This window comes from Euleptes europaea, chromosome 20, assembly GCF_029931775.1.
Source record: "Euleptes europaea isolate rEulEur1 chromosome 20, rEulEur1.hap1, whole genome shotgun sequence".
NCBI classification, from domain to species: Eukaryota; Metazoa; Chordata; class Lepidosauria; order Squamata; family Sphaerodactylidae; genus Euleptes; species Euleptes europaea.
In genome coordinates, this window is record NC_079331.1 from 16,542,728 (window position 1) to 16,570,544 (window position 27,817).

General features: G+C 48.0%; 1 protein-coding gene across 1 annotated transcript in view; it reads right to left on the reverse strand.

The window, feature by feature from the left end:
• MFGE8 (milk fat globule EGF and factor V/VIII domain containing) overlaps positions 1-27,469 on the reverse strand; it is a 30,220-nt gene extending 2,751 nt beyond the window's left edge. Inside the window, exons 1-8 of the mRNA XM_056866100.1 lie at positions 27,397-27,469; positions 19,393-19,518; positions 15,707-15,832; positions 14,309-14,446; positions 12,671-12,852; positions 10,476-10,631; positions 6,431-6,575; positions 179-381 (exon numbers count right to left, since the gene is read on the reverse strand). Of these exons, the coding sequence (XP_056722078.1) occupies positions 179-381; positions 6,431-6,575; positions 10,476-10,631; positions 12,671-12,852; positions 14,309-14,446; positions 15,707-15,832; positions 19,393-19,518; positions 27,397-27,469 (1,149 nt within the window). The remainder of the gene's footprint in view (positions 1-178; positions 382-6,430; positions 6,576-10,475; positions 10,632-12,670; positions 12,853-14,308; positions 14,447-15,706; positions 15,833-19,392; positions 19,519-27,396) is intronic.
• Between the last annotated feature and the right edge of the window lie 348 nt (positions 27,470-27,817).

Genomic DNA, 27,817 nt, shown 5'->3' on the forward strand with positions numbered 1-27,817 from the left:
GAGCCTGAAGAGGGCGGGGTTTGGGGAAGGGAGGGACTTCATTGCCATAGAGTCCAATTGCCAAAGTGGCCATTTTTCTCCAGGTGATCTGATCTTTATCGGCTGGAGATCAGTTGAATTAGCAGGAGATCTCATGCTACTACCTGGCAGTTGGCAACCCTAAGCAGCCAGGACGTACCTGAAGCCATTCCCCCTGCCCGTTGGTGAGGGCAGACCAGGCGTTGGTCTTGCCCGTCTTGTCAAGGCGGGCATAGTGCGGGTGCCAAGTGAAAGCGCCGATGCCCCACGTCTTGTACACGCTGGAAGCCGTGATCTGCTCGTCGGAGATGAGGTGGGATTTCATGCCCAGGGGCTCCGAGCAACCTGCCGTGTTGAAATACACTGTAACACAACAGTCGACAGAGACAAGTGAAAGGGAAATGTCTGCACGCAACAGGCCCTCCCAAGAAACCCCCGGCAAGCAGACAGATGCACCCAAGGCTCCTCCTTTACCTCAATGGCTTTCAAGCTTCCAGCGTGCCTCGGCCAGGGCCTTCTCTGCCTTGGCCCCTGCCTGGTGGAATAGCCTCTCTAATGAGGCCAAGGCCCTGCAGGAGTTCTGCAGGGCATGTAACACAGAGATATTACACCGGGGTCCATGGTTGAGGCCAGCTATGGGATTTTTTCGTCAGTGCTGGCCTCCCTACCCTACTCCGCCCTACCTGAATGCTTCCACCTTCCCTGCAGGCTCTGCATCTTATTTAGACCACCAGCAGGCCCTCCGGTGGCCTTATATCACCATTAAATGCGCCGTTGGTAGGGTTGCCAGGTCCCTCTTTGCCATCGGCGGGAGGTTTTTGGGACGGAGCCTAAGGAGGGCGGCTTTGGGGAGGGGAGGGACTTCGATGCCATAGACTCCAATGGCCAAAGCAGCCATTTTCTCCAGGTGAACTGATCTCTATCGGCTGGAGATCAGTTGTAACAGCAGGAGATCTTCTGCTATTACCTGGAGGTTACAATCGAATAAATACACAATTGGTGCTGGAATGGTAATTCGACACTAAAAAACAGCACTCTTGCTCACTATAATGAATAAGGTGTAATGTAAATAAACGCACTAATAGACCCAAATGTGTGTGTGTTAAGTGCCGTCAAGTCGCTTCCGACTCATGGCAACCCTATGAATGAAAGTCCTCCAAAATGTCCTATCTTTGACAGCCTTGCTCAGATCTTGCAAATTGAAGGCTGTGGCTTCCTTTATTGAGCCAATCCATCTCTTGTTGGGTCTTCCTCTTTTCCTGCTGCCCTCAACTTTTCCTAGCATGCCTGTCTTTTCCAGTGACTCTTGTCGTCTCATGACGTGACCAAAATACGATAGCCTCAGTTTAGTCATTTTAGCTTCTAGGGTCAGTTCAGGCCTGATTTGATCTATAAACCACTGATTTGTTTGTTTTTTTTGTTTGTTTTTTGGGCAGTCCACGGAATCCGTAACACTCTCCTCCAAAAATAGACCCAAATAGATAGTCTTAAAGTTATAATATTAGAATCCAAAAATTCAAATTAAACAAAATATATCGAGATAAACACTCTCCCAAAAAAAATATTAGGAATGTTAACATCACATATCCATCATCATGCTAACATAGAGCATGCTCTATGATTTCAATCAAACAATAATACAAAATAAATCAAATCCGTAGTTTGGAGAAATATTTAGTCCGAAGTACAAGTATACTTATAACAACAACAAAACTCTCACGGATGTATTCAACTGAAGATCTTAGAATCCAATGGTCCCCAAGAGAATTTCCTTCTTCACCACAACGGGCTACCAAAGTGTAGCCCAGTGAATCCGGGGGTTGCATTAATTATAGTGAGCAAGAGTGCTGTTTTTTAGTGTTGAATGACCTGAAGTTTGGCATTACCCTAGCTGGCATTACCCTAGCTGTTGGAGATACGTGATTTTTACTGATTTTATAGGGCCGGTTTTAATTATTGCTTTATGATGTTTTACTGCATATTTCTATTACTATGAGAAGAAGAAGTTGGTTTTTATAGCCCACTTTTCTCTACCTTTAAGGAGTCTCAAAGTGGTTTACAATCGCCTTCCCTTCCTCTCCCCACAACAGACACCTTGCGAGGTAGGTGGGGCTGAGAGAGTTCGGAGAGAACTGTGACTGGCCCAAGGTCACCCAGCAGGCTTCATGTGGAGGAGGGGGGAATCGAACCCGGATCTTCAGATTAGAGTCAGCCACTCTTAACCACTACACCACACTGTCTCCTACAATAGCAGTATTATTAACAGAAGCCATTAATAACCCTGGAGTCCCTAGTACTACCAGCAGGTGTCACTGTGGTTACTGATGCAAGCAGAGGAAGAGCTGTGAGCTAATTAGGGTTGCCAGGACCCTCTTCCCCCACCGGCGGGAGGTTTTTGGGGCGGAGCCTGAGGAGGGCGGGGTTTGGAGAGGGGAGGGACTTCCATGCCATAGTGTCCAATTGCCAAAGCAGCCATTATCTCCAGGTGGACTGATCTCTATCGGCTGGAGGTCAGTTGTAATAGCAGGAGGTCTCCAGCTAGTTCCTGGAGGTTATGACAACAGCAGCCCGAAGGCTCACACTGGACGTGAATATATTGTTTCAAAAACGTATTCAACTCAAATAACAGCAAATATTAGCAGATTTTATAACTCAAAAGACAAGCATTACATCATGCATCAATACAAAACAACTAAGGTAAGTGCAAGGTGGGAGATCTACACCAAAACAAAGGATGCGCACAATGGAAGACTGCGCCCTAAAAAAGGTTCAACGAAAATAAGCCACAAACATGTGGTATGAGAATAAACAGTCTCAATGTTGCAAAGAGGTACTTGCACTTACCTTAGTTGTTTTGTATTGATGCATGATGTAATGCTTGTCTTTTGAGTTATAAAATCTGCTAATATTTGCTGTTATTTGAGTTGAATACGTTTTTGAAACAATATATTCACGTCCAGTGTGAGCCTTCGGGCTGCTGTTATCATAACTACGTTATTATCAGCATAGGTTATATGTTTGTTGAGAGTTCCTGGAGGTTGGCAACCCAAGAGCCAATACCGCTGGTACTAGAAGTGAGGGCTATGTGCTAATCTAGCCCCTCTTAACCTGCCAGTGGTGTTGGGTAGGCCTTCTTGTACAACTCTGTGGCCTTGTCCAACGGGTTTCCAGGCCCAGGCCGGCAACCAGCAGGTGACTGGGGCAGGGCTGCAGCCGTCAGCGACGGCATGACGTCACGTCCAGGGGGGAAAAAACAAAAAGTGGCATCACACATCTCCAGGAATTGTCAAGAACTCTACAGTAAATCCACAGATGACTGAATGCTAACCCCTTTTTGGTTATGCAGGGCAGAATTTTGAACATACCATACCCAGACAGGACCTGTCCTTGCTCTCCTGGCTCTATTGACACATTAGCCCATGCCCTTTTGGAATGCCGCTTTTACGAGGAACTTCAATCACATTATATCTCCCCCCTTTTAACATACAAATCCAATGCCTCTGTGTCTGACATAATGCCTTTTCTACTAAACGGTAGGGATCCCAAGGCTACATTGTCAGTGGCAAGATTTATTTCAGTTCTCATATCCCTCGAACATTAGGTTTAAAATCACGCTGCTCAAGATCAATGGATCAAGGAGCTTCCAAGGGATAAAGGAAAGGGTCTCCCTGACGCGGCAGCCAGACGGCCTATTTAATTTTATTTTTCTCCTGCCCCAACTCAAAACGATGGCCGGTTGCGACTACTTCTCCGTGACAGGTAAAATCTCCATGACAGGTAAAATCGATTAGGTTGCGCAAAGGAGCGACAATTTCAGAGGCCATGAAGAAAAGCATGCCAGTTCTTCCCCCCATAAAGTTTGCAAAGGGCGCAAAGTGACATTGACCGTCGGATTGTCAGGGCGTGGCATTTTAAACGGTTTCCCTCCCCCCAGCGCAAAAGCACACGCAGTAAAGTCAGTTACCCAACACTGGGATTCAGCCAAGGTGGTAAGCATAAAGCCCCACTTCCCAACGTAAGTGCGAACGGAGTTGGAAAAATCGGAGATCAGCAAGAGGCAACAGCTTCAAGCCACACCTGTTAGATGCAAAAGCATTCCCCTATTCCTTGGCACAGATCCGCCAAGAACAAGGGACGATTCAGGTTCTTTCTTTAGAAGCAAGAGGGGTTTTTTTATTATTATTTTTGCCAACAAAAATTAATAGAGGAGAGATTTCAGCCATCCGGCCACAAAAGTGAAACTCTCCTAACAAGTCCCGCCTCCTTTTCACTTTTATACAGCTCTAGAGTTCTTTGTTAGATCAAATTTCTTTCTGACGTACATTGCACACGCCCCATGATGTGTTCATACCCCTGAGCTCAATTTACGACTAGCTCAACCCTTGTTTTTCTCATGCAAGCATGTATCAGCATATGACCTCATCTTAAGAATACACCTGTTCAGCAGAAGTACTGCTGTCTACTGGCTTATATAAATAACTACAGCTTATAAATATAAATGATCTTCATATATCTTGTGAGTGACTATTAAATCAAGATAAACTAAAATTCTACACTTCCCACACCCCCAGGTATACCTGGGGCAGCATTCTGGTCTTGAGGCCACAGTGTTGGGGGCTTTCTTTCTTTTTTTTACTGGTCCAAACTCCCCCACCACCCTGAGTCCCAACACGGACACAGACGGAAGCCCAGAGCCAGAATGCGGCCCCTCTGTTTGGCCATCCCCAAAAAAGAAAGCGTACCGCCACTAAGGTTGCCAGCTCCGGGTTGGGAAATACCTGGAGATTTTTGGGGCAGAGCCTAAAGAAGGCGGGGTTTGGGGAGGGGAGGGACTCCGACGCCACTGAGTCCAATGGCCAAAGCGATCTCTGTCGGCTAAAGATCAGTTGCCGTATTTATTTTTTATTTATTTTTCGAATTTATAGCCCGCCCTCATGCCCAGCCAAGGCTGGGCTTCGGGGCGAGTAACAACCTTTAAACTACATCATAAAATTGTAATTTAAAACATCATATTAAAACCATAAACCAGATGGCCTTAAAAACAATTCAGATGCCACCATGTAACTGGGTTTCGGGAGGTCAATCCCCCACAGATGTCAATAGCGGGGGGAAGGATGGGGAGGCCAGCAATGATGGATAAATTTGCGGCTGCCCTCAGTTATAGACGTGACAGAATAGCTCCATTTTATAGGCCCAGCATAATTCCTTAAGGTCCTGCAGGGCTAGGGTTGCCAGGTCCCTCTTGCCATCAGCGGGAGGTTTTTGGGGTGGAGCCTGAGGAGGGCAGGGTTTGGGGAGGGACTTCAATGCCATAGAGTCCAATTGCCAAAGCAGCTATTTTCTCCAGGCGAAACTGATCTCTATCAGCTGGAGATCACTTGTAATGGCAGGAGATCTCCAGCTAGTTCCTGGAGGTTGGCAACCCTATGCAGGGGCCAGGGCTTTTGGGGGGGGTATACCAGGAGAGGCGGTCCCGATAGCAGATCTCCAGCTAGTACCTGGAGGTTACTACAAATAACAATAAAACTGTGCTATTACAGTATAGACTATCAAATATTTTAGCACGTGGGCTCTTTAAGTGACACCAAAGAAACTTTCAACGTTTTCAAATTTGTATATTAAACATAAACAGAATAAACAACTCTATTTTTCAGACGCCTAACTGTCTAACTAAACCTTTCTGTATAATAACATCAGAAGTTGATACAGCTCATCATTCATGCATAATAAATGATACAAGGTTGTAGAACAGAGTCCGGCATGCAAATGAAACAAGATTGAAATGCAAGTCCTGCATGCAATTCTATCAAGAAAGCAATCTCCCGGGCTGAAGAAGACTACTCAGTGCGAATCAGCAGTTGCCCATAAGATCCAAAGGGAACCTCTTGTTTCATTTGCATGCAGGACTCTGTTCTACAACCTTGTATCATTTATTATGCATTAATGTTGAGCTGTATCAACTTCTGATGTTATTACACAGAAAGGTTTAGTTAGACAGTTAGGCGTTTGAAAAATAGAGTTGTTTATTCTGTTTATGTTTAATATACACATTTGAAAATGTTGAAAGTTTCTTTGTTGATACTTAAAGAGCCCACGTGCTAAAATATTTGATAGTACCTGGAGGTTGGCAACCCTAACCACCACCCAGCATGCGGAGGCCATAAGTTTGCCAGCTCCGGGTTGGGAAATACCTGGAGATTTGGCGGGGGGGAAGCCTGAGGAAGGTGGAGTTTGGGGAAGGGAGGGGCTTCGATGTCATAGAGTCCAATTGCCAAAGCGGCCATTTTCTCCAGGGGAACTGATCTCTGTCGGCTGGAGATCAGTTGTAATAGAAGGAGATCTCCAGCTGGTACCTGGAGCTTGGCAACCCTAACCACCAGCCAGCATGCGGAGGCCAACGGGAAGCATTTACCATTCATTTCACAGCCCATCAGCTCAAAGCGCAAGGTGCAGGCCCGACGGCAGACCACAGGATAGACACGGAAGTACTGGGCAGTGATGGGCGGGTTGAACAGATTGGTCACCGAGACGTCGTTGTACGCGTTGCCTTCAAAAACCTGCAAAGGAGGCGGCCGGAGTTACATTCGCAACAGAATGGAAAGTAGAACCCACAACTGCCTCTTCTCCCGACTGATCAGCATTTTATCCGAGGACTGCAGATGGGGAGAGGAGGAGGAGGAGGAGAAAGAAGAAGAAGAAGAAGGGGGAGGAGGAGGAGGAAGAGGAGGAACAGGAAGAAGAGGAAGAAGAAGAAGAGTTGGTTTTTATATGCCGACTTTCTGTACCTCTTAAGGGAGACTCAAACCGGCTTGCAATCACCTTCCCTTCCCCTCCCCACAACAGATACCCTGTGAGGTAGGTGAGGCTGAGACAGCTCTAAGAGAGCTGTGACTAGCCCGAGGTCACCCAGCTGGCTTCATGTGTAGGAATGGGGAAACCAACCCGATTCACCAGATTAGGGACCGCTGCTCATGTGGAGGAGTGGGGAATCAAACTCGGTTTTCCAGATTAGCCTCCACCGCTCATGTGGAGGAGTGGGGAATCGAACCCGGTTCTCCAGATCAGAGTCCACCACTCCAAACAGCCACTCTTAACCACTACACCACACGGGCTCTCCTTACACTGGGGAATCTCAATTTCCACTTTCCCCTCTGCAAAAACAATCCCCGCCCCCCAAAAAATCCAACTTGTAAAAAGCACAATAAAAGCATGTAGAACTAGCGTAAGCATAATTTAACAGTCTCGAGTTATTCCAGTTGTACGATTTGCATTTCCGGGATGTCTAGAGTTTAAAGGTTGGCGCACATGTGTTTTTATGTGGAAAACACACGCCCCTGTTTATAATATGCATTCCAGGCTTAGCCAGCTGCGCTTCATAAGTCTTCTCCTTTTACCGAAGGCGTGGCTATGATTAACTGCTTCCGATCAGCCACAAGCACATTTGCTATAGCAATCATCCAAACTGCTTTTGCGCCAGCTATTTTGGGGCGCGCCTGTGTTTTGGCTGAGTGCGCAAGCGCCGGATGCCTCGGCGCGGAACACCTCTCGCCTCCCGTGCAAAAGCAAACCTCAGTCGCATGTGTTTTGTGTTGTCCTTCCGACAGGGCGAGAAACAACGTTTTAAGAGGGGGGAAGGAATGGCAAATATGTGGCGAGGAGCCATGTGCTCCTGATTATACGGCTAGTCGAAACTCGCAGGAGGAAAAAAAGACAACAAAGAATTTTTGGACACAAAAGGATTCAAACGCCTCCCCATTAGGGGATGGGCTGTAGCTCAGTAGCAGAGCGTCTACTAGGCAAGCGGAAGGTCCCAGGTTCAGTCCTCGGCATCTCCAAGTCACAAACGTGCCGTGCAGAGACAGCCAGCGTGGTGTAGTGGTTAAGAGCGGTGGTTTGGAGCGGCGGACTCTAATCTGGAGAACCGGGTTTGATTCCCCACTCCTCCACATAAGCGGCGGAGGCTAACCTGTGAACTGGATTGGTTTCCCCACTCCTCTACATGAAGCCGGATGGGTGACCTTGGGCTAGTCACACTCTCTCAGCCCCACCTACCTCCCAGGGTGTCTGTTGTGGGGAGGGGAAAGGAAGGTGATTGTTAAGTCAGTTTGATTCTTCCTTAAGTGGTAGAGAAATCAGCATATAAAAACCAACTCTTCTTCTTTTTCTTCTGCTTCTACTTCTGCTTCTGTAAGTGATGTGAAAGATTGCTGCTTAAGACCCTGGAGACCTTTTGCACTGTTATCTGAGTAGACAAGACTGACATTGATGGACAAATAGACCAATTGTACCTAAGGCAGCTTCGTGTGTTTATACACCTGCAAGCAGGTGTAATGCCTGAGATCATTATATGCTATGGGAAATGTATTGGAAATGTATTCTTTGATTTGAAATATATTCTTTGTACTCAATATAGTATATCTGCACTTATAAACATGCCACTCTCAGTATATAAGAGGTGGCATCCCTTACTATAGTTACACCAAGTTAGAAGCTAATTAAAGAATCCATAGATGGCCTTAGTATGTTTTCATAAGCTGGCTTCCCACTCATAAGGACCAGCTAGGAACCTCCTTAGTTAGCCTTGGCAGGCACCAAGGTCCAAGATAAGGATAGCAATGATTTAGGATCAAACAGAAAAGCACCTGACACTGGTGGGTCTTCTCCGCTCACTAGAGAGCATTAGCTCACCACTTTCTCTGCAACGACTCCGATTCTCTAATAGGGTATGCTAATCCTGGGGTCCCTAGTATTGGGTATTTGGGTCCTTATGTGATGTATTGCGTCTTTGTACCACCCATTACCAAAGACTATATTCGTGCTTGCAATCCTGTGATGTCGGTGTGAGTAGTCCTGCGCTTTGGGGCAATTTTCACCCGTTGGTGTATTGGGCCAATAAACAAACTTGCTTTGAAATCTTCAACCTCCTGCTGTTTTATTGTCATGGGGTATTGATACAATAATACAGGCATTTCACAGGAACCCACTCACCAGAATAAAGGGAACGAAACATTCTTCACATTCATGAGCAAGCGCACTTAGATCATCACGCCTTCTGACGGTGAGGGGGTGGAAGAAGCTGCAAATCACCCACGGGAGAAACCAAGGAGGCACGGGACTGGCTCCTTCAGGGATATTTCAGACCCCTCCCCTGAATTTTCCTCTTGCAAAACCCACTATAGTTTCCTGCTGATATGCCAAAGGGTATAAACTCTTCTCCTGTGGAGGAGACACTATTGTTCCTCCTTTCTCGTTTGGATCAGTATGTCGCTAACAGAGTGGTACAATTCGCCTTGGCAGTCAAGAAAATGCAGGCCAGAGCTGAGTCTGAAGGCTGAACGATTTTAAATGTATATTGTAAAAGTGTTAAAAAATGTTTTTAATTGTGTTTTAATAGCCTTGAACATTATGATGTTTTTGCTTTGGCTATAATTATGTGCGTCCCTCTGCGTTTCTAACATTGAAATCGCCTTTGGCCTCTAAATTAAATAAATATAATTTTAAAAACCCAGCTGTAGGGTTTTTAAGGCAACGGACATTCGGAGGTGGTTTGCCATTGCCTGCAGAGGCTGATCTGCATGTATCATCTGAATATCATTTGCAAACAAAATTATAAGATTTGCGTATTCATTGAGGTCAACAGGAATACCAGCTGGACACAGCCCCTGTTGTGTTGTGTGTGTACGTAAGTCAAGTCACAGCTGTGTTGTGTTGTGTGTGTACATAAGTCAAGTCACAGCTGACTTATGGCAACCCCGTAGGGTTTTCAAGGCAAGAGGCCTTCGGAGGTGGTTTGCCATTGCCTGCCTCCCCGTGGGCTGAGAGAGTTCAGAGAGAACTGTGACTGGCCCAAGACCACCCAGCAGGCTTCATGTGGAGGAGTGGGGAATTGAACCTGGTTCTCCAGATTAGAGTCCGCCGCTCATGTGGAGGAGTGGGGAATCAAACCCATTTCTCCACATTAAAGTCCGCCACTCATGTTAAGGAGTGGGGAATCAAACCCGGTTCTCCAGATTAGAGTCTGCCACTCATGTTAAGGAGTGGGGAATCAAACCCGGTGCTCCAGATTAGAGTCCGCCGCTCACGTGGAGGAGTGGGGAATCAAACCCATTTCTCCACATTAAAGTCTGCCGCTCATGTGGAGGAGTGGGGAATAAACCCACTTCTCCAGATTAGAGTCCGCCGCTCATGTTAAGGAGTGGGGAATCAAACCCGGTTCTCCAGATTAGAGTTCGCCGCTCACGTGGAGGAGTGGGGAATCGAACCCGTTTCTCCACACTAGAGTCGGCCGCTCAGGTGGAGGAGTGGGGAATTGAACCCAGTTCTCCAGTTTAGAGTCTGCCGCCCTTAACCACTACACCACGCTGGCTCTCTTTGGGCATTACTAGGAAGTACAGAACAGAGAGGTCACTCCACCATTTCCTTCCTTCCCTCGGACACAGCCTTCCCCATCCGCATACCTTATCATGATCTCGCTTCGCATCCTTGAAGTACACAAACTCCCGCCCGTCCAGGCTGTAGGCCACTTTGTAGGCTCGGACATACTCCGCCCGGCCGACGCGACGCGCCCCTTGTGTGGAGATCCCGGAAAGCCTCATCTTCCTCAGCAGGTTGACCTGGGGCAGAGAAAAGGTCCCCCGGAGGGGCAGAATTACCCAAATTGGTTGGCTGCACAGTGGCGCCGAAGCCCGGGGCAGACCGGGGAAGGCGAAAACCGCCCTGGAGCACAGCAAGCTGAGCGGCCCCTCCTGCGCTATAAGTAGGGTTGCCCTAACAAATATAAAGAGGGGAGTGGTACCTAGACAGAAACCAATAGAAACCAATACCCAAGAACACTTGGCTGTACTTCATGATAGTTTACAGTTTGTGCCTAGGGTTGCCAACCTCCAGGTAATAGCAGAAGATCTCCTGCTATTACAACTGATCTCCAGCCGATAGAGATCAGTTCACCTGGAGAAAATGGTCACTTTGGCCGTTTTACTCTATGGCCATTTATGCACTGGAGGTTTTGCCTTGGATTTGCCGCTCTCTAGAGGCATGTTTTCCCTATCCGGATTCTCAAAACTAAAAAATAAGCCCCCCTGCAGAGTTTTGAGGATTCGGATGGGGAAAATGGGCATCTAGAGAGCGGCAAATCCAAGGCAAAACCTCCCGTGCCTAAATGGCATATGGCACATGGCATTGAAGACCCTCCCCTCCCCAAACCTCCTCAGGCACCACCCTCAAAGCCTCCCACCGACGGCAAAGAGGGACCTGCCAACCCTATTTGTACCCACTGTTTGTACCTGGCTTGTTCCCCGCAGAAATTCACATTCATGTAATGCCAACTTACTAGTGACCACCACCCCAGCCCAAGGAGTATCCGTCTGGCCTCGACCAGGGCCAGGGCTTTTGCCTGGTGGAATAGCCTCCCTAATGAGATCAGGGCCCCGCGGGACCATCTTGGGGGGTGGTCAGATTCATCTACTGGCTGCGATGGCTATTTTTTGGGTTTTAGCGCCATGGGGGGGCATTATTGTCCTATTTATTAGATTGACCTGGGCTATTGTAAACTGTATTTTAAACTGTATTTTAAAATGTTTTATTGTTTTTATTATATTTTGGTTCATGTAAGCCACTCTGAGCCTGACCTTCAGGTTGGGGAGGGCAGGGTAAAATGCGATACAATGAATGCATTAATAAATAATAATAATTAATATAACTCTTTTCAAACTAGAATTGATGTGTTTAAGTTCATAAGAAGGGTTAGACTTCTTCAGCAGCTAAAGATTCTCCTGTGACATTTAAAGCAATGGACTTCTGAAAAAGCAAATGTGAAACAAGGCAAAATCGCGAAACCTTGTCTCTGGCCGTATAAAATGGAGTTAACCATTAACGAATGTATATAAAACAGACTTATAATTGGGCAGTGGTATTGGTATTTTTTCACACAACGCATAGTTAAATTGTAGAACTCCCTGCCCCAGGATGTGGTGATGGCTGCCAGCTTGGAGGGCTTTAAGAGAGGAGTGGACATGTTCATGGAGGAAACGGGTATTCATGGCTATTAGTTGGAATGGATGCTGGTCATGCTGCATACCTATTCTCTCTAGTATCAGAGGAGCATGCCCATTATTTTGGGTGCGGTGGAACACGGGCAGGATGGTGCTGCTGCAGCCGTCTTGTTTGTGGGCTACCTAGAGGCACCTGGTTGGCCACTGGGTGAACAGACTGCTGGACTTGATGGGCCTTGGTCTGATCCAGCAGGGCCTTTCTTATGTTCTTATGTATTGGTTTTAAGTAGGGTTGCCAGCTCCGGGTCGGGAATTACCTGGAGATTTTGGGGGTGGAGCCTGAGGAGGGCAGGGTTTGGGGAGGGGAGGGACTTCAATGTCATAGAATCCAACTGCCTAAGCGGCCATTTTCTCCAGGTGAACTGATCTCTATTGGCTGGAGATCAGTTGTAACAGCAGGAGATCTCCAGCCACCACCGCTCAGGTGGAGGAGTGGGGAACTGAACCTGGTTCACCAGATTAGAGTCCTCCATTCTTAACCATGACACCACGCTGTCTCCCACAAGTGGAGTCGCACCCTTCTAAGTCCACTGACGTCCACAACTCTACTTAGGATAGCCCTGTCAATGACAAAGACTTGGTGCTGCCGTTCCCACAAATACCTGAATCCAGGGGTTCCGATCATAATTGCTCGAGGTCCAGGCGTTCACAATCCCCTTGTTGTTCAGGCGCGCCAGCTCAGGACCCCAACGCTGCAGGCCAAGGAAGCCATAGTGCACAGACGAAGCTGTGAGCTGGGAGTTTGCAATGGAGCCCGTCTCCATGCCCAGGACATTGGCACAGCCTGACGTGCGGAAGCGGTGGGGGCAGAAGGAGAACAAGAGGGAGGAAACGTTGTACGTAAGGAGAAAAGACAAGCAGCAGAATGAGAGAGAGAGAGGAAAAATCAAATCAGAATACGAACATCCTTCAAAACCATGGAGGTCATCTTGCACTTGACAACTCATATCCCACCTATTATATTACCTAAATTGTTAATTAAACCCTTCTCAAAGATCAAGATAGTGTAATGGTTAAGAGCATGGTGTAGTGGTTAAGAGCGGTGGTTTGGAGGGGTGATCTGGAGACCGGGTTCGATTCCCCACTCCTCTACATGAGCAGCGGAGGCTAATCTGGTGAACTGGATTTGTTTCCCCACTCCTGCACACGAAGCCAACTGGGTGCCCTTGGGCTAGTCACAGCTCTCTTAGAGCTCTCTCAGTCCCACCTACAATCACAGGGTGTCTGTTGTGGGGAGGGGGAGGGAAGGCAATTGTAAGCCAGTTTGAGTCTCCCTTAAGTGGTAGAGAAAGTTGGCATATAAAAACCAACTCTTCTTCTTCTGTCTTCATTTTGTTTGCAACCATGACGAATGAGGAGTCACGAAAGAAGAGTCTGGCTGGGTGTACTGAGGCTACACCAGTTGCTCTGGAACTCCTTCAAAGGATTAGGTTTATGGCAAGAGAGAGAAAATACTCCCAACCAATGCTTCCTGCTCTGCATTTCTGTCCTGAGAGTTGTCAAATGAAGCCATCAGTGTCTTGGGGAAAACAACCCTTTTTAGCGGAGTTCTGAAGATCAGTGTCACCCCCTCTGATCTGTCTCCGTTCTCTTTCATCTGTGCTGTGGAAGTGACCGCAAAGATGAAAAGGAGAGCCAAGAGACCCGGAGCTTCGTGCGGAGATAAATGAGCTGAGTCAACACTGACATGGCAATTATCTCAAGCATGCTAGTGGGGGCAGATTTCACCCCTGAGCCAGCAAGCACTGCCTGACCGAAGGGTGACCCGGGAGGATTTCTCGCCCATCCAACACAGTAACCTTTCAAGTGCCATTCAAAAATAACCAAGCCCCATTGCAAATAAAATTGTTGGGAAAGTACTTCGAAGAAGAAGAGGAAGAAGAGGAAGAGTTGGTTTCTATATGGTGACTTCCTTTACCTTTTAAGGAGAATCAAACCAGCTTACAATCCCCTTCCTCTCCGCACAACAGACACCTTGTGAGGTAGGTGGGGCTGAGAGAGTTCAGAGAGAACTGTGACTAGCCCAAGGTCACCCAGCAGGCTTCATGTGTAGGAGTGGGGAAACCAACCCAGTCCTCCAGATTATAGAGTCCGCTGCTCACGTGGAGGAGTGGGGAATCAAACCCGATTCTCCATATTAGAGTACCCCACTTTTAACCACTACACCTAGGTGGATCCATGCTTAGGATCCTTCCTACTCTCCCTTCTATCAGCACGCACCATCATACTCAGGAACTTACGGACATTGCAGGTCTTCCCCAAGTAGGGTGAAATGCATCTGCAGGCGTAGTCTCCTTCCAGATCCAAGCAGATCCCGCCGTTCTGACACGGTCGTGAAGCGCATTCGTCCATGTCTAAGGCTGAAAAGGAGGAAGATGCTGCAGAAGAAGAAGAAAAATATCACTCAATTCCAAGAAAACTTAGTCAATTAATCATATAGAAAAAATATTTTAAAATACTGTACATATGCCCATAAAAGAAACAAAGAAATAAGATCTGGGTGTGCATAGAAAAATGTGTTAACATTACAATAATTTTCCTTAATAATAAACTATTCTAATATCTTAATGATAGGTGCTCTTGAACACATGAACACATAAATCTGCCTTATACTGAATCAGACAGTTGGTTCATCAAAGTCAGTATTGTCTGCTCAGACCGGCAGTGGCTCTCCAGAGTCTCAGGCAGGGGTCTTTCACATCACCTACCTGCCTAGTCCCTTTAACTGGAGATGCTGGGGATTGAACCTGGGACTTTCTGCATGCCAAGCAGATGCTCTACAAACTGAGCCACAGCCCCTCCCCTCTTCATTTTGCTTGATCATTAATTCTCTATAATGTAAATACTTTTACAATTACACAATAAAGCTTGCCATCCCTAAATACTCAAATAATTTTAATGCTAATGCTAACTTGTTTTGTTTTTGTATTTTTTAAAATGAATTTCTATTGTTTGTATTTTTTACTGAAATGAAACAAAAATCTCTTTAAAAAAAAAGAGGGGGGAAAGAAACCTTAGTCAGTTAATCAGACGAGTCTTAAAACTGACTAACTTCAACTGCATCAACGTGTATGTCAATAAAACCACTCCAAAGGAAGTTGTTTTTAGGTCGCATGAACACATGAAGCTGCCTTCTACTGAAGCAGACCCTTGGTCCATCCAAGTCAGTATTGTCTACTCAGACCGGCTGCAGCTCTCCAGGGTCTCAGGCTGAGGTCTTTCACATCACCTACTTGCCTAGTCCCTTTAACTGGAGATGCCGGGGATTGAACCTGGGACCTTCTGCATGCCAAGCAGATGCTCTACCACTGAGCCACAGCCCCTCCCCATATTCATTTTTTCATACTAAAGTATTGCCAATACTTCTTCTGGAAATGTCCTCTTCCAGTACTGAATAAATAATATCCATTGCCGATTTTAAAAGTTTTGGGGTATTTATTTTCTTAAAGTCTTTTTGGTTCGTAGGGCTTGGTCTCCAGGCCCCTGATCATCCTCGTCACTCTCCTCTGCACCCGCTGTATTCTGTCCACGTCCTTTTCAAAGCGAGGCCTCCAGAACTGCACACAGGACTCCAGGTGCAGCCGGGCCAGTGTGGTCATTCACGCTGCTTCCCTTCCCAATAGCAACACCGTACTCACTGTTCTGGCAATGTTTGCCTTCATACCCCAAAGGGCACTGGCAGACATATTTGCTGAAGACATCTCCCCGACTGGGGACGAGCTGGCACACGCCGCTGTTCTGGCAGGGATTTGGGTGGCAGGGGCCTGAAGAAGAGAGAGACAGGAGAGTTAATCAGATGTGAAATGGGGGCGGGGGGAGAAAGCATGTAACCCTCCAATATATCAATCACGATGGGTAGCCATGTTAGTCTGTCTGGAGCAGTAGAAAAGACCAAGCGTCCATTAGCACCTTAAAGACGAACAAAACTTCTGGCAGGATGTGAGCTTTCGTGAGCCACAGCTCCCTTCTTCAGATACAGCTAGAATGTGAGTCCATCTATCCTTAAGTAGAGAAGAGTGAATTTGCACATCCAATGGCAATAGCATGTAATTGACCTGCTATTGTCACTTATCTGCTATTGACATTGACCTGCTATTGCTATTGAATGTCTGAATTCACTCTTCTCTACTTAAGGACAGACAGACTCACATTCTAGATGTATCTGAAGAAGTGAGCCGTGAATCTCGAAAGCTCATACCCTGCTAGCAATTTTGTTAGAGGAGGGGGGGGGGAAGAGGAGGAGGAGGAGGAGGAGGAGGAGGAGGAGGAGGAGGTGGTGGTGGTGGTGGTGGTGGTGGTGGAAGAGGAGGAGGAGTTGGTTTTTATATGCCGACTTTTCTCTACCCAGCTTGCTGGGGGTAAAGGGAAGATGACTGGGGAAGGCACTGGCAAACCACCCCGCAAACAAAAGTCTGCCTAGAAAACGTCTGGATATGATGGATATAATGACCCGGTGCTTGCACAGGGGACCTTTACCTTTTTTCCCCTCTACCACTTAAGGGAGATTCAAACCAGCTTACAATCACCTTTCCTTCCCCATAACAGACACCCTGTGAGGTAGGTGGGGCTGAGAGAGTGCGACTAGCCCAAGGTCACCCAGCTGGCTTCGTGTGGAGGAGTGGGGAAACAAATCCAGTTCACCAGATTAGCCTCCACCGCTCATGTGGAGGAGTGGGGGATCAAACCCGGTTCTCCAGATCAGACTCCACCGCTCCAAACCACTGCTCTTAACCACTACACCATGCTGGCTGACTCTGGTGCTAAAGTGCTACTGACTCTGGCTCTTTTCTGAAGAAGTGAGCCATGACTCACGAAAGCTCATATCCAGTTAGCAATTTTTGTTAGTCTTTAAGGTGCCTTCTGGATTCTGGCTCTTTACTACTGCTATGGACAGATGAACACGGCTACCCACCGTGACCTTTCTCCACGGAAGGCACCACATTTAGCCATACAGAGTGGAAATGCATGAACCTTGTAAAGAAACCTGCCCAGGTAGACATCATCAGAAGGCTGCAGAAGACTGAACAGCATACCTAAGGGACTAAGAAGGCATCTAAAGCAGTGAACTGCAACTCATCAAAGCTCATACCCTGCCAGAAGTTTTGTGAGTCTTCAAGGTGCTACTGGATTCTTGTTCTTTTCTCCTCCAATCTATAGTTAGCTCTAAGGGTGTCAGCAAGGGCATGCAGTCGAGCCCTGGATAGCAAGCTCCGTGACTTCACCTCTACCTTTTCTTTCCCGTGGGAAAGTCTCTTCAGTTTGGGACAGAGGTGCGATAGCCAGAGGCACCATAGATCCCCATTTCAAAGTAACTTCCCTATGGTAATTCTGCTCTGATCTCAAGGTGTGATTTGACCGGAATTCTCTCCCTCTTGATGTTGAGAGATCTCTGATGTCTTGCATTTCAAAGCTTCTACGTGTAAACATTTCTAGTGTGTGCATCCTATAAAACTGACCTCTAAATGTATTGTCTCATTCTAACCTTAAGTTCCTTTAGACTTCTGTACTCGTTACTTTTGGAATAAAGCTTTTCAAACTCTCTGCAAACGTCTGGAGTGAAGTTGATAATTCCTGAGATGCAACGAAGTCATAGAGTCTGACAAAGGATCAACCTGGACAGGATGCTACAAGACCACGCGTAATCGTCCACAGGTGTCTGTGTGGTCTGAATCCGATCAGTGTTGTGGTGCTGGAGAAAACTCTTTAAAAAAACTGCTTTTGACTGCACCCTGACACCATGGAATCGTAGCATTGGAAGGGGCCGTCCCACCCCCTGCTCAATGCAGGGTCAGCCTAAAGCATCCCTGGCGAGCGTTCATCCAGCCGCTGCTTAAAGACCTCCCTAGGCAGCTGATTCCACTGCTGAACTACTCTTAGGCCATTTTGCATGGTAATTATTCAGCGTTCCAGGCTGAATTCCCCTGCATATTTTTTTTTAATTTTGCACGCTGAACCGTCATTTTGGAAGTGACTGCAAAGCCGGCGCATGCCTGCTTCACATTAGTAAAGAGCCCATTTAACGTGACCTTTGGTGTTTGCCACGAAGAATCCCCCTCAAGGAACTATGCAAAACAACAGAGGCGCATTAGCTATGCACATGCTAAGGGCTATGCAAACAGGAACAAAGGAGCAGGCGGAGGGGTGGAATTTCTCCTTTTGCGTCGGGACCACGAATCGGCATTTTTAAAGTGGCATTTTAAAAAAGAGCTTTGAGCAAGCATCAAAATTGACCATGCAAAAATGGCCTTACTGTAAAAAAAAACAAAAAAAAAACCTCATGTTCAGCTGGTACCTTTCTGCCCATAATTTATACCCATTATTGCTCCAGAGGACCTAATTCATTACACCTTATTCTGCCTCTTTACACAAAGCCCAAATTTAAATTTCTCAGAGCGTTTCTAAAGGGCCTAAATCTTGTTCCAGATCCAGAGAAGCTGCTCTTTCTCCTATCAGACGCCAACCCTGATGTTTCCTGCGAAGTGTCACTCTTTGCTTTAGCAGCCAAGAAAATCCGAGCTAAAGCTGTTTTTAATCAGGGAACTTAATATATTTAAATACTAGCTTATTGGGGAGGTGAGACTGTTTTAAAGCTATTTCCATGTCATTTTATGTTATTTTAATGTTTTGTAGGATAGATTGTGATGGCCAGCCACAAACAATAAACTATCACTATTACTTATACCCATTATTGCGAGTCTTACCAATGCGAACTCTCCCCCCATTACAGCACAATTCTGATGAATGTCTACATAGAAGTAAGTCCCACTAGATTTAATGGGATTTATTACCAAGTAAACGTTGTCACCCCATGGGTCAGGAATGACCTGGTGCTTGCACAGGGGACATTTACCTTTACCTTTTTAAACGGGCTTACGTGGTGCAGAGTGGTAAGCTGCAGCACTGCAGTCCAAGCTCTGCTCACGACCTGAGTTCGATCCTGACAGAAGTCAGTTTCAGGTAGCTGGCTCAAGGTTGACTCCGCCTTCCATCCTTCCGAGGTCGGTAAAGATGACTGGGGAAGGCACTGGCAAACCACCCCGCAAACAAAGTCTGCCTAGTAAATGTCAGGATGTGACGTCACCCCATGGGTCAGGAATGACCCGGTGCTTGCACAGGGGTCCTTTACTTTTACCTTTTTAAACGTGCTTAGGACTGCAGTATAACAGAGACATCCTAAGCAGAGTTACCACCTAAGCCTGCTGACATCACTCGATGTAGAAGGCGCTAACTCTGCTTAGGATGGTGCTGTTAGTCACGTACGCATTCGCTTAAAATATCCTTTTGTATGACCGCAGCAAGCGTGTACCACAAACACCACTTCTACCTGTCTCGGTTTCATTGCAAACAATCCCCGTGAAGCCGTCGGCACAGATACAGAAGAAAGGAGAGCTGTCGACGCCGATGAGGCAGGTCCCTCCGTTCAGACACTGGTTGACTTCGCAGAGGTCACCTGAAAGAAATGAGGGCCCGTCAGAGCAAAGAGAAGGAGGAGGCACCCCTAATCTGACTGCATTTTATTATCTCGGGTAAGCAGACTGGAGAGATTCTTCTGGAATCAAATAAATAAAACACATCCACGCACGGCTTCTGACATTGTTCCACTGGAGATTGCATTTGTTCCTTGATGAAGTATCTAGGAGGAGGAGGAGAAGGAGAAGAGGAGTTGGTTTTTATATGCCGACTTTCTCTACCACTTAAGGAAGACTCAAACAGGCTTACTTTCACCTTCCTCTCCCCACAACAGGCACCCTGTGAGGTAGGGAGGAGGAGGAGGAAGAAGAAGAGGAGGAAGAAGAAGATAGAAGAAGAAAGAAGAAAAAAGATAGAAGAAGAAGAAGTAGAGGAGGAGGAGGAGGAATTGGTTTTTATATGCTGACTTTCTCTACCACTTAAGGAAGAATCAAACCGGAAGAATCAAACCACTTAAGGAAGAATGCAATCACCTTCCTCTCCCCACAACAGAAACCTTGTGAGGTAGGTGGGGCTGAGAGAGCTGTAAGAGAGCCGTGACTAGCCCAAGGTTCACCCAGCTGGCTTCATGCATAGGAGTGGGGAAGCAAATCCAGTTCACCAGATTAGCGTCCGCCGCTCATGTGGAGGAGAGGGGAATCAAATCCGGTCCTCCAGATCACCGCTTCAAACCACCACTCTTAACACTACACAGGCTGGAGAATAAGGAGAAGGACAGAGGTCCCCAACCTTTTTTGAGCCCACGGGCACATTTCTGACATGGCATGGTGGGCACAGCAGCAAAATGGCTGCCAGGCGGAGCCAGCCACAAAACGATTGCCGCAGCTTAACTTCAGTAACACAGTGCAGATCCTTGTCCTGTGTTGGCAGCCGCTGCCAAAGTAACTTTTTTAAAAAAATCTGCACAGCCAATCAAATCTCCAATAGTCAATCAGAAGCCTAGCTGGGCAAAAGCCCTACCTGGCCCCACCTACTTCCTAAAAGCACTTGTTGGGTACCAGAAAAGGTGTTGGTGGGCACCATGGCACATTGGGGACCCCTGACCTAGGATGTGGAGGATGAAAAGGGGCCAAGGCTCAGCGGTAGAGCGTCTGCTCGGCATGCAGAAGGTCCCAGGTTCAATCCCCGGCATCTCCAGTTAAAGGGACCAGGCAAGGAGGTGATGTGAAAGACCTCTGCCTGAGACCCTGGAGAGCCGCTGCCGGTTTGAGTAGGCAATGCTGACTTGGATGGACCGAGGGTCTGATTCAGTAGAAGGCAGCTCCATGTGTTCATGTGATGTCACTTCAGTGCGTGCAAAGACATGTGGAATAATCCCACCCTTCTGTAGGGTTGTCAGGTCCATCTTTATCACCAACGGGAGGTTTTTGGGGCGGAGCCTGAGGAGGGCGGCGTTTGGGGAGGGGAAGGACTTCAATGCCATAGAGTCCAATTGCCAAAGCAGCCATTTTCTCCAGCTGAACTGATCTCTATCGGCTGGAGATCAGTTATAACAGCAGGAGATCTCCAGCTAGCAAGTGGAGGTTGGCAACCCTTTGCTTCTGTCAAGTCTTCACATATGGGCGATAACCTCTGTCTTGATAGCTCTGCTGAAGACTGCCTCTTTGAGTGTGGCTTCGACTTCCTCCGCATTGGCTCGCTTCCTGGACCAACCGATGAGGACCTGAAACCACATGCGTGTCTAAACCAGCCCGAAAGAGTCTGCTGTCTCATTCGAAAGCTCACTCGGCTTCGGGCTGTGGGTGTGATAAGCAGCAAACACACACAAAACCAGCTTGCTGTAGAGCGGGCCAAAGCAAGGAGTCCAAAAATAACCCCCGCGTTCCTCGTGATCCGGAGGCAGGGATTAACACACCGGCCAGAGACAGCGGGTGGGCTGAGGCATGGCTTGCTTAAGCCGCTCCTCTTCGGGGCATTATTCCATCGTGGGGCTTTTTATAGAAGAAGCCCTGGGATTTAATCTCCCTTCCTGCCACTCCGCGGCAGAGAGGGCGAGCAAAAGCCGGAGAGTTCGGAAGGTCTGCAGAAACACGACAGTGCCTTGGCCCCGGAGCAAGTCACAGCCTGTTCCACCGCTGCCCCGGCCGGCTCCCAATGACCTCATCCTCCATCAATGCGCTGCCGTGAAAGCCGCAGGCGGGGAGGAGCGGATGCCCACAGGAACCAGAGATGTCTCTTCCCAACCACTGCTAAGCTACCCAGGTCAGCCTCTGTGACTAGGGTTGCCAACCTCCAGGTAGTAGATGGAGATCTCCTGCTACGACAACTGATCTCTAGCCCTCTGGAGAAAATGGCCACTTTGGCCATTGGACTCCATGGCATTTAAGTCCCTCCGCTCCTCGAAACCCACCCTCCTCAGGCTCTGCCCCAAAAACCTCCCAACGGTGGCGAAGAGGGACCTGGCAACCCTATCTGTGCCAGTTCCTCCAGCACGCAGTGCCAGGGAGCTCCGGCCTGGAGAGCCACCAAGCATAAAAAAAGCCCTGCTGGACCAGACCAAGGCCCATCAAGTCCAGCAGTCTGTTCACACAGTGGCCAACCAGGGGCCTCTAGGAAGCCCACAAGCAAGACGACTGCAGCAGCATTTATCCTGCCTGTATTCCACAGCACCTAATATAATAGGCATGCTCATAAGAACATAAGAAAAGCTACACTGGATCAGACTAAGGCCTATTAAGTCCAGCAGTCTGTTCACACAGTGGCCAAACAGGGGCCTCTAGGAAGCCCACAAGCAAGACGACTGCAGCAGCATTATCCCGCCTGTGTTCCACAGTACGTACTATAATGGGCATGCTCCTCTGATCCTGGAGAGAATAGGCATGCATCATGACTAGTATTCATTTTGACTAGGGGCCATGCCTTATCCCTCCATGAACGTGTCCACTCCCCTCTTAAAGCCTTCCAAGTTGACAGCCATCACCACATCCTTGCGCAGGGAGTTCCACAATTCAACTATGCGAAGCTTCAAACTTCTCCCGTGCGCTTCCATGTCATATAATTGGTATTAACCTGGAAAAGGATGTGCCTCGTCAACCTTTTCATGGACAACATGCAAGAGCTGAAACCAGGTGACGCTTTCCTCCTGGATGGTGCGTGCATGCGCGCACGCGCACTCCCACGCTGGGAACAGCCTCGCCAAGCCTTCATGGTAACCCTGGTCCCTCCATTGTTACAACCAGGAGTCCTTTCTTTATGGTCCTTTCCTTATCCTTACTGACTCAGCAAGGCTGAGAATGAGCAGGTCCTACGCATTCACTGGGCAAACACAAGCGCAGTCCGTTTGGCTCAGATAAAAGGCCCTGTAACAATGGACACAAAGGATATCTAACAGAAGAGATTAGACACCATTGTCTGTTCTCTGGGACAGGGATTGCCAAATGGTGAAGTTGCAGTCAAGACCCCTCCATCAAAACTAAGTTCCAACTATCGCGCTTAGTCACCGTCATGGGTCGGGTTGCCAGCTCCAGGTTAGGAAATATCTGGAGATTTTGGGGGTGGAGCCTGAGGAGGGCGGGGTTTGGGGAGGGACTTCAATGCCATAGAGTCCAATGACCAAAGTGGCCATTTTCTCCAGGGGAACAGATGTCCATCGGCTGGAGTTCAGTTGAAATAGCAGGACATCTCCAGCTAGTACCTGGCAACCCTACTCTTGGCCTACACACACACCCTCTCCAATGACCCGCTGCCAAACTCCACACCCATATTCTGCCCCCCGGCAGCTGGAGAGGACAGCTGGCACAAGTCGAGGAGGTAGATTTGGCCCAGAACCTACCAGCTGCTGACCAAAGACTAGCAACAAACAGGGATCTTTTGCAATCCGAGATAATTTGTACCAATAGCTGCATTGGCTGGGCTTTTTGTTCATCCAGAACTTAGAGGGTAATCCTTTTGAAGAAGAAATATCTTTCCAACAGTGGGAATTCTTATGGGCAAAAGATTCCCCACTCCCCCACATGAGCGGCGAAGGCAATCCGGCGAACTGGGTTGGTTTCCCCACTCCTCCACATGAAGCCAGCTGGGTGACCTTGGGCTAGTCACACTCTCTCAGCCCCATCTACCCCACAGGGTGTCTGCTGTGGGGAGGGGAAGGGGATTGTAAACCAGGTTGATTCTCCTTAAAAGATAGAGAAAGTCGGCCTATAAAAAACAACTCTTCTTCTTCTAATTCCTTCTCCCGACACCCTCAATCAGATGCGGGGACTTGGTTGGACGCGTGTTTCTGTATTTATCACCTTACTTTTCTTGCACTGTCTTCTACCTTTGCAATTCACTTTCTGCGTAATAGCATGTCATGCCTTAGACAATACCAACAAAATCTCTGTATTCCTAGTTCTACTGCAATGTTTATTGGGCATCATGCACTGTCTGATTAAATTGTAATCCACCTCAAGTTTCAGAGAGAAAGGTGAATTGTCAAGTGAAACCAGCAAATAAATGTGATCACATGAAGGTGCCTTATATCGAGTCAGACCATCGGTCTTTCTAGGTCAACACTCCTAGTTCTCCAATCGCTGGCAGCAGCTCCCCGGGGCCTCGAGTGGAGGTCTTTCACATCACCTACTTCTCCGTCGAGCTGGAGATGCTGGGGATCAAACCCGGGACCTTCGGCGTGGGAAGCAGATGCCTTAATCCCAAACTATGGCCCCTGAGCTAAGACTCCCATCTTTGGGGAGGGGCTGTGGCTCAGCAGTAGAGCATCTGCTTGGCATGCAGAAGGCCCCAGGTTCAATCTCTGGCATCTCCAGCTAAAGGGACCAGCCAAGTAGGTGATGTGAAAGACCTCCGCCTGAGACCCTGGAGAGCCGCCACCAGTATGAGCAGACAGTACTGACTTTGATGGACCAAGGGTCTGATTCACTATAAGGCAGCTTCATGTGTGTTCATGTGTGAGAGAGCAGCAGGAATACAAGAATTAAAGAGGGTTTGCAATGTGCATACACACCCATGTCCTTACTTCTCATTCTAAGAGTGACAGCTATCGATAGCACAAGAAAACAATTTGCATTACTTCCCGATCACCACTGTAATTATGTGGAAATTCCCCATTTGGTTTCCAAGAAGTTTCAGTTTTACACATTTGGAGCCCAACGGCACTCACTTGTCTAGTCACCTAGGGTGAGCAGGGTGAATTACAACTAATAATAGAAGCTCAAGACAATGCATTCTCCTGGATTGAATAGAGACATGGGATTCCTAGTCTCAGTACCGATGCTGATTTCTCTGCGCCTACTATACTACCCCTCTGCATATCACACCTAATCCAACCACGTCTCCTATTGTCATTTACCTTCTATTGAAGAAAAATAAAGGTGCAGTGCACCAGAGATTCAAAAACATACAATAAAGTTGTTACAAAGGTTCAAAGTTAAACAGGTAATGTTATTGTTAAAAAATTCCAAATGGTGGACAGATAAAGTGGCAGAATATGGCTAAGTTCACGTCTTTAGTGAATAATAGATCAACCTCTGGTTATTATGAAAAATGGAAAGTATTTCTTGACTATATAGGCATTAATTCATAAAAATAATAAAATGTAAGAATTTAAGAAAGGGTATTGTCAGATACATAAATATCACAACTCAGTGAAGCTAAATTAGAATAGAAGCTATAAAGTAAGTTCCAGTGTAATATAAGAATTTGATGTGTATGTTGGTATGTTTTGTTTTACTTGTTTAAAAAATAAAAACGTTTTAAAAAATTCAAAAATGGCTAGCCAAAAAAAATATTGTTTTGAGCATTATAACCAATTATTCTGCTTCTGTGCATTATAATTGTACTGTAATGCATGATTTCCAATTATTCTGTTATTACTTACTGTAACAGTTTATACTATGTGCCTATGCATGTTTTTTTTGGCTAGCCATTTGTAAAAAAATTAATGTTAACATTATCCATGTGACCTTTATAACAACTATTGCATGTTTTTGAATTAGCTGTAACTTGTTATATAAATGCCTGTGTTATCCCGCCTGTGTTCCACAGCACCTAATATAATAGGCATGCTCAGAAGAACATAAGAAAGGCCCTGCTGGATCAGACCAAGGCCCATCAAGTCCAGCAGTCTGTTCACACAGTGGCCAACCAGGGGCCTCTAGGAAGCCCAGAAACAAGGCGGCTGCAGCAGCATTATCCTGCCTGTGTTCCACAGCACCTAATAGAATAGGCTTGCTCCTCTGAGACCGGAGAGAATAGGGATGCATCATGACTACTATTCATTTTCACTAGTAGCCATGGATAGCCCCATCCTCCATAAGAACATAAGGAAAGCCCTGCTGGATCAGACCAAGGTCCATCAAGACCCGCAGTCTGTTCACACTGGGGCCAACCAGGTGCCTCTAGGAAGCCCACAAGCAAGACAGCTGGAGCAGCACTAGGAAGGTGGGTGAGGTGGGTTTCACTTAGATCAATGCTGTCAAGACTAGTAGCCATTTTGACTAGTAGCCGTGGATAGCCCTCTCCTCCATGCGCATGTCCCCTCTTAAAGCCCTCCAAGTTGGCAGCCCTCACCACATTCTGGGGCAGGGAGTTCCACCATTTAACTATGCGTCGGTGTGAAGACTGTCACCACTGATCTGCCAGAGGTCACATACACCATTCCCACCCCACAGGTCAAATGGCCCCCTTAACAGCCCCCATTTGGGAGTCTCATTCTGATCTGGGTGTCCCAGGCGAGCCTGATCTGGTTAAATCTCAGAAGCTAAGCAGGGTTGGTCCTGGCTAGTACTGGGATGGGAGACCACTGAGGAATACCAGGGTTGTAAGTGGAGGCAGGCAATGGCAAACCACCTCTGCTCGTCTCTTGCCTTGAAAACCCTACTGGGTAGCCATAAGTCGGCCGTGACTTGACGGCACTTTACACATACACTGGGAGTTTCCCTTGCACAAGCCAGGGAGGGTCACCACTCTCACCCCATCCAGCTAGGGTCGCCAGGTCCCCTCTGGCCATTGGCAGGGGATGGGGGAGGTGTAGAGTTGCCAGCTCCAGGTTGGGAAACTCCGAGAGATTTGCGGGTGGAGCCTGGGTAGGACAGGGACCTCAGTGGGGTGCAATGCCGTAGAGTTCCCCCCCTCCAAAGCATCCGTTTTCTGCAGGGGAACGGATCTCTGTAGCCTAGAGAGGAGATGTAATTCCAAGGGATCCCCAGGTCCCACCTCAAGGCTGGCATTCCTAGAGGAGAAGGACCTCACCAGGGTACGATGCCATAGAGCCCACCCTCCAAAGCACCCATTTTTCTCCAGGGGATCTGATCTTTGCAATCTGGAAAGGAGCTGTCATAGAATCAAAGCGTTGGAAGGGACCACCAGGGTCATCTAGTCCAACCCCCTACACAATGCAGGAAATTCACAACTACCTCCCCACACACACACACCCAGTGACCCCCTACTCCATGCCGTGACCCCCTACTCCATGCCCAGAAGATGGCCAAGATGCCCTCCCTCTCATCATCTGCTTAAGGTCATAGAATCAGCATTGCTGACAGATGGCCATCTAACCTCTTCTTAGAAACCTCCAGGGAAGGAGCGCTCACCACCTCCCGAGGAAGCCTGTTCCACTGAGGAACCGCTCCAACTGTTGGAAAATTCTTCCTAATGTCATTCCGGGTGGGGGGATCCCCTACCTGGAGGTTGGGGTCCCTAGAGGGGACGGACTTCATCGGGGTCCCATGCCATAGAGTCCCCCCTCCAAAGCATCCGTGTTCTCCAGGGGGCCTGATCTCTGCAGTCTGGAGAGGAGCTGTCATTCCGGGGGAGGGGGGATCCCCCGGCCCCACCGCGCACCCACCCACCCCCCAAGTCCCGCAAGGCGGAGCAACTGCTTAACGCCCTGGGGGAGCGCCGCAGCCCCCGTCCCACTGACCTCTCGCTGCCGCCAGGAGGAAGAGGGCGAGGAAGGAGCCCCGCCGGAGCGGAGAAGCGCCGGAGCCCTGCATGGCGCGCCCGTCCCGTCCCGTCCGCCTCCTCCAGCCGGTTGTGTTGAATGACTCAGGCGAGCCCCGCCGCTCTCCTCCCCCCTCTCCTCCCCCCCCCGCGGTGACTCCCATGCACACGTGCTCCAGCCAATGGCAAGCCGCCCTCGCCTCCTTTTGGATCGCGCGCGGCGGGGTCGGGCTTTGCGCGCAGAGCCGGCGCGCGAGCCCCGGGCCGGCGGTCCGGGGAATGAACCGGGCCCGTTCAGACTCTCTGGTTTGAAATCGTTGGTTTGACTCTCTGGTTTGAAATCGCATTATGTATTCCCAGCAATGCACTAAGAGTTTGAAAACGTTATAAAAACCATCGCT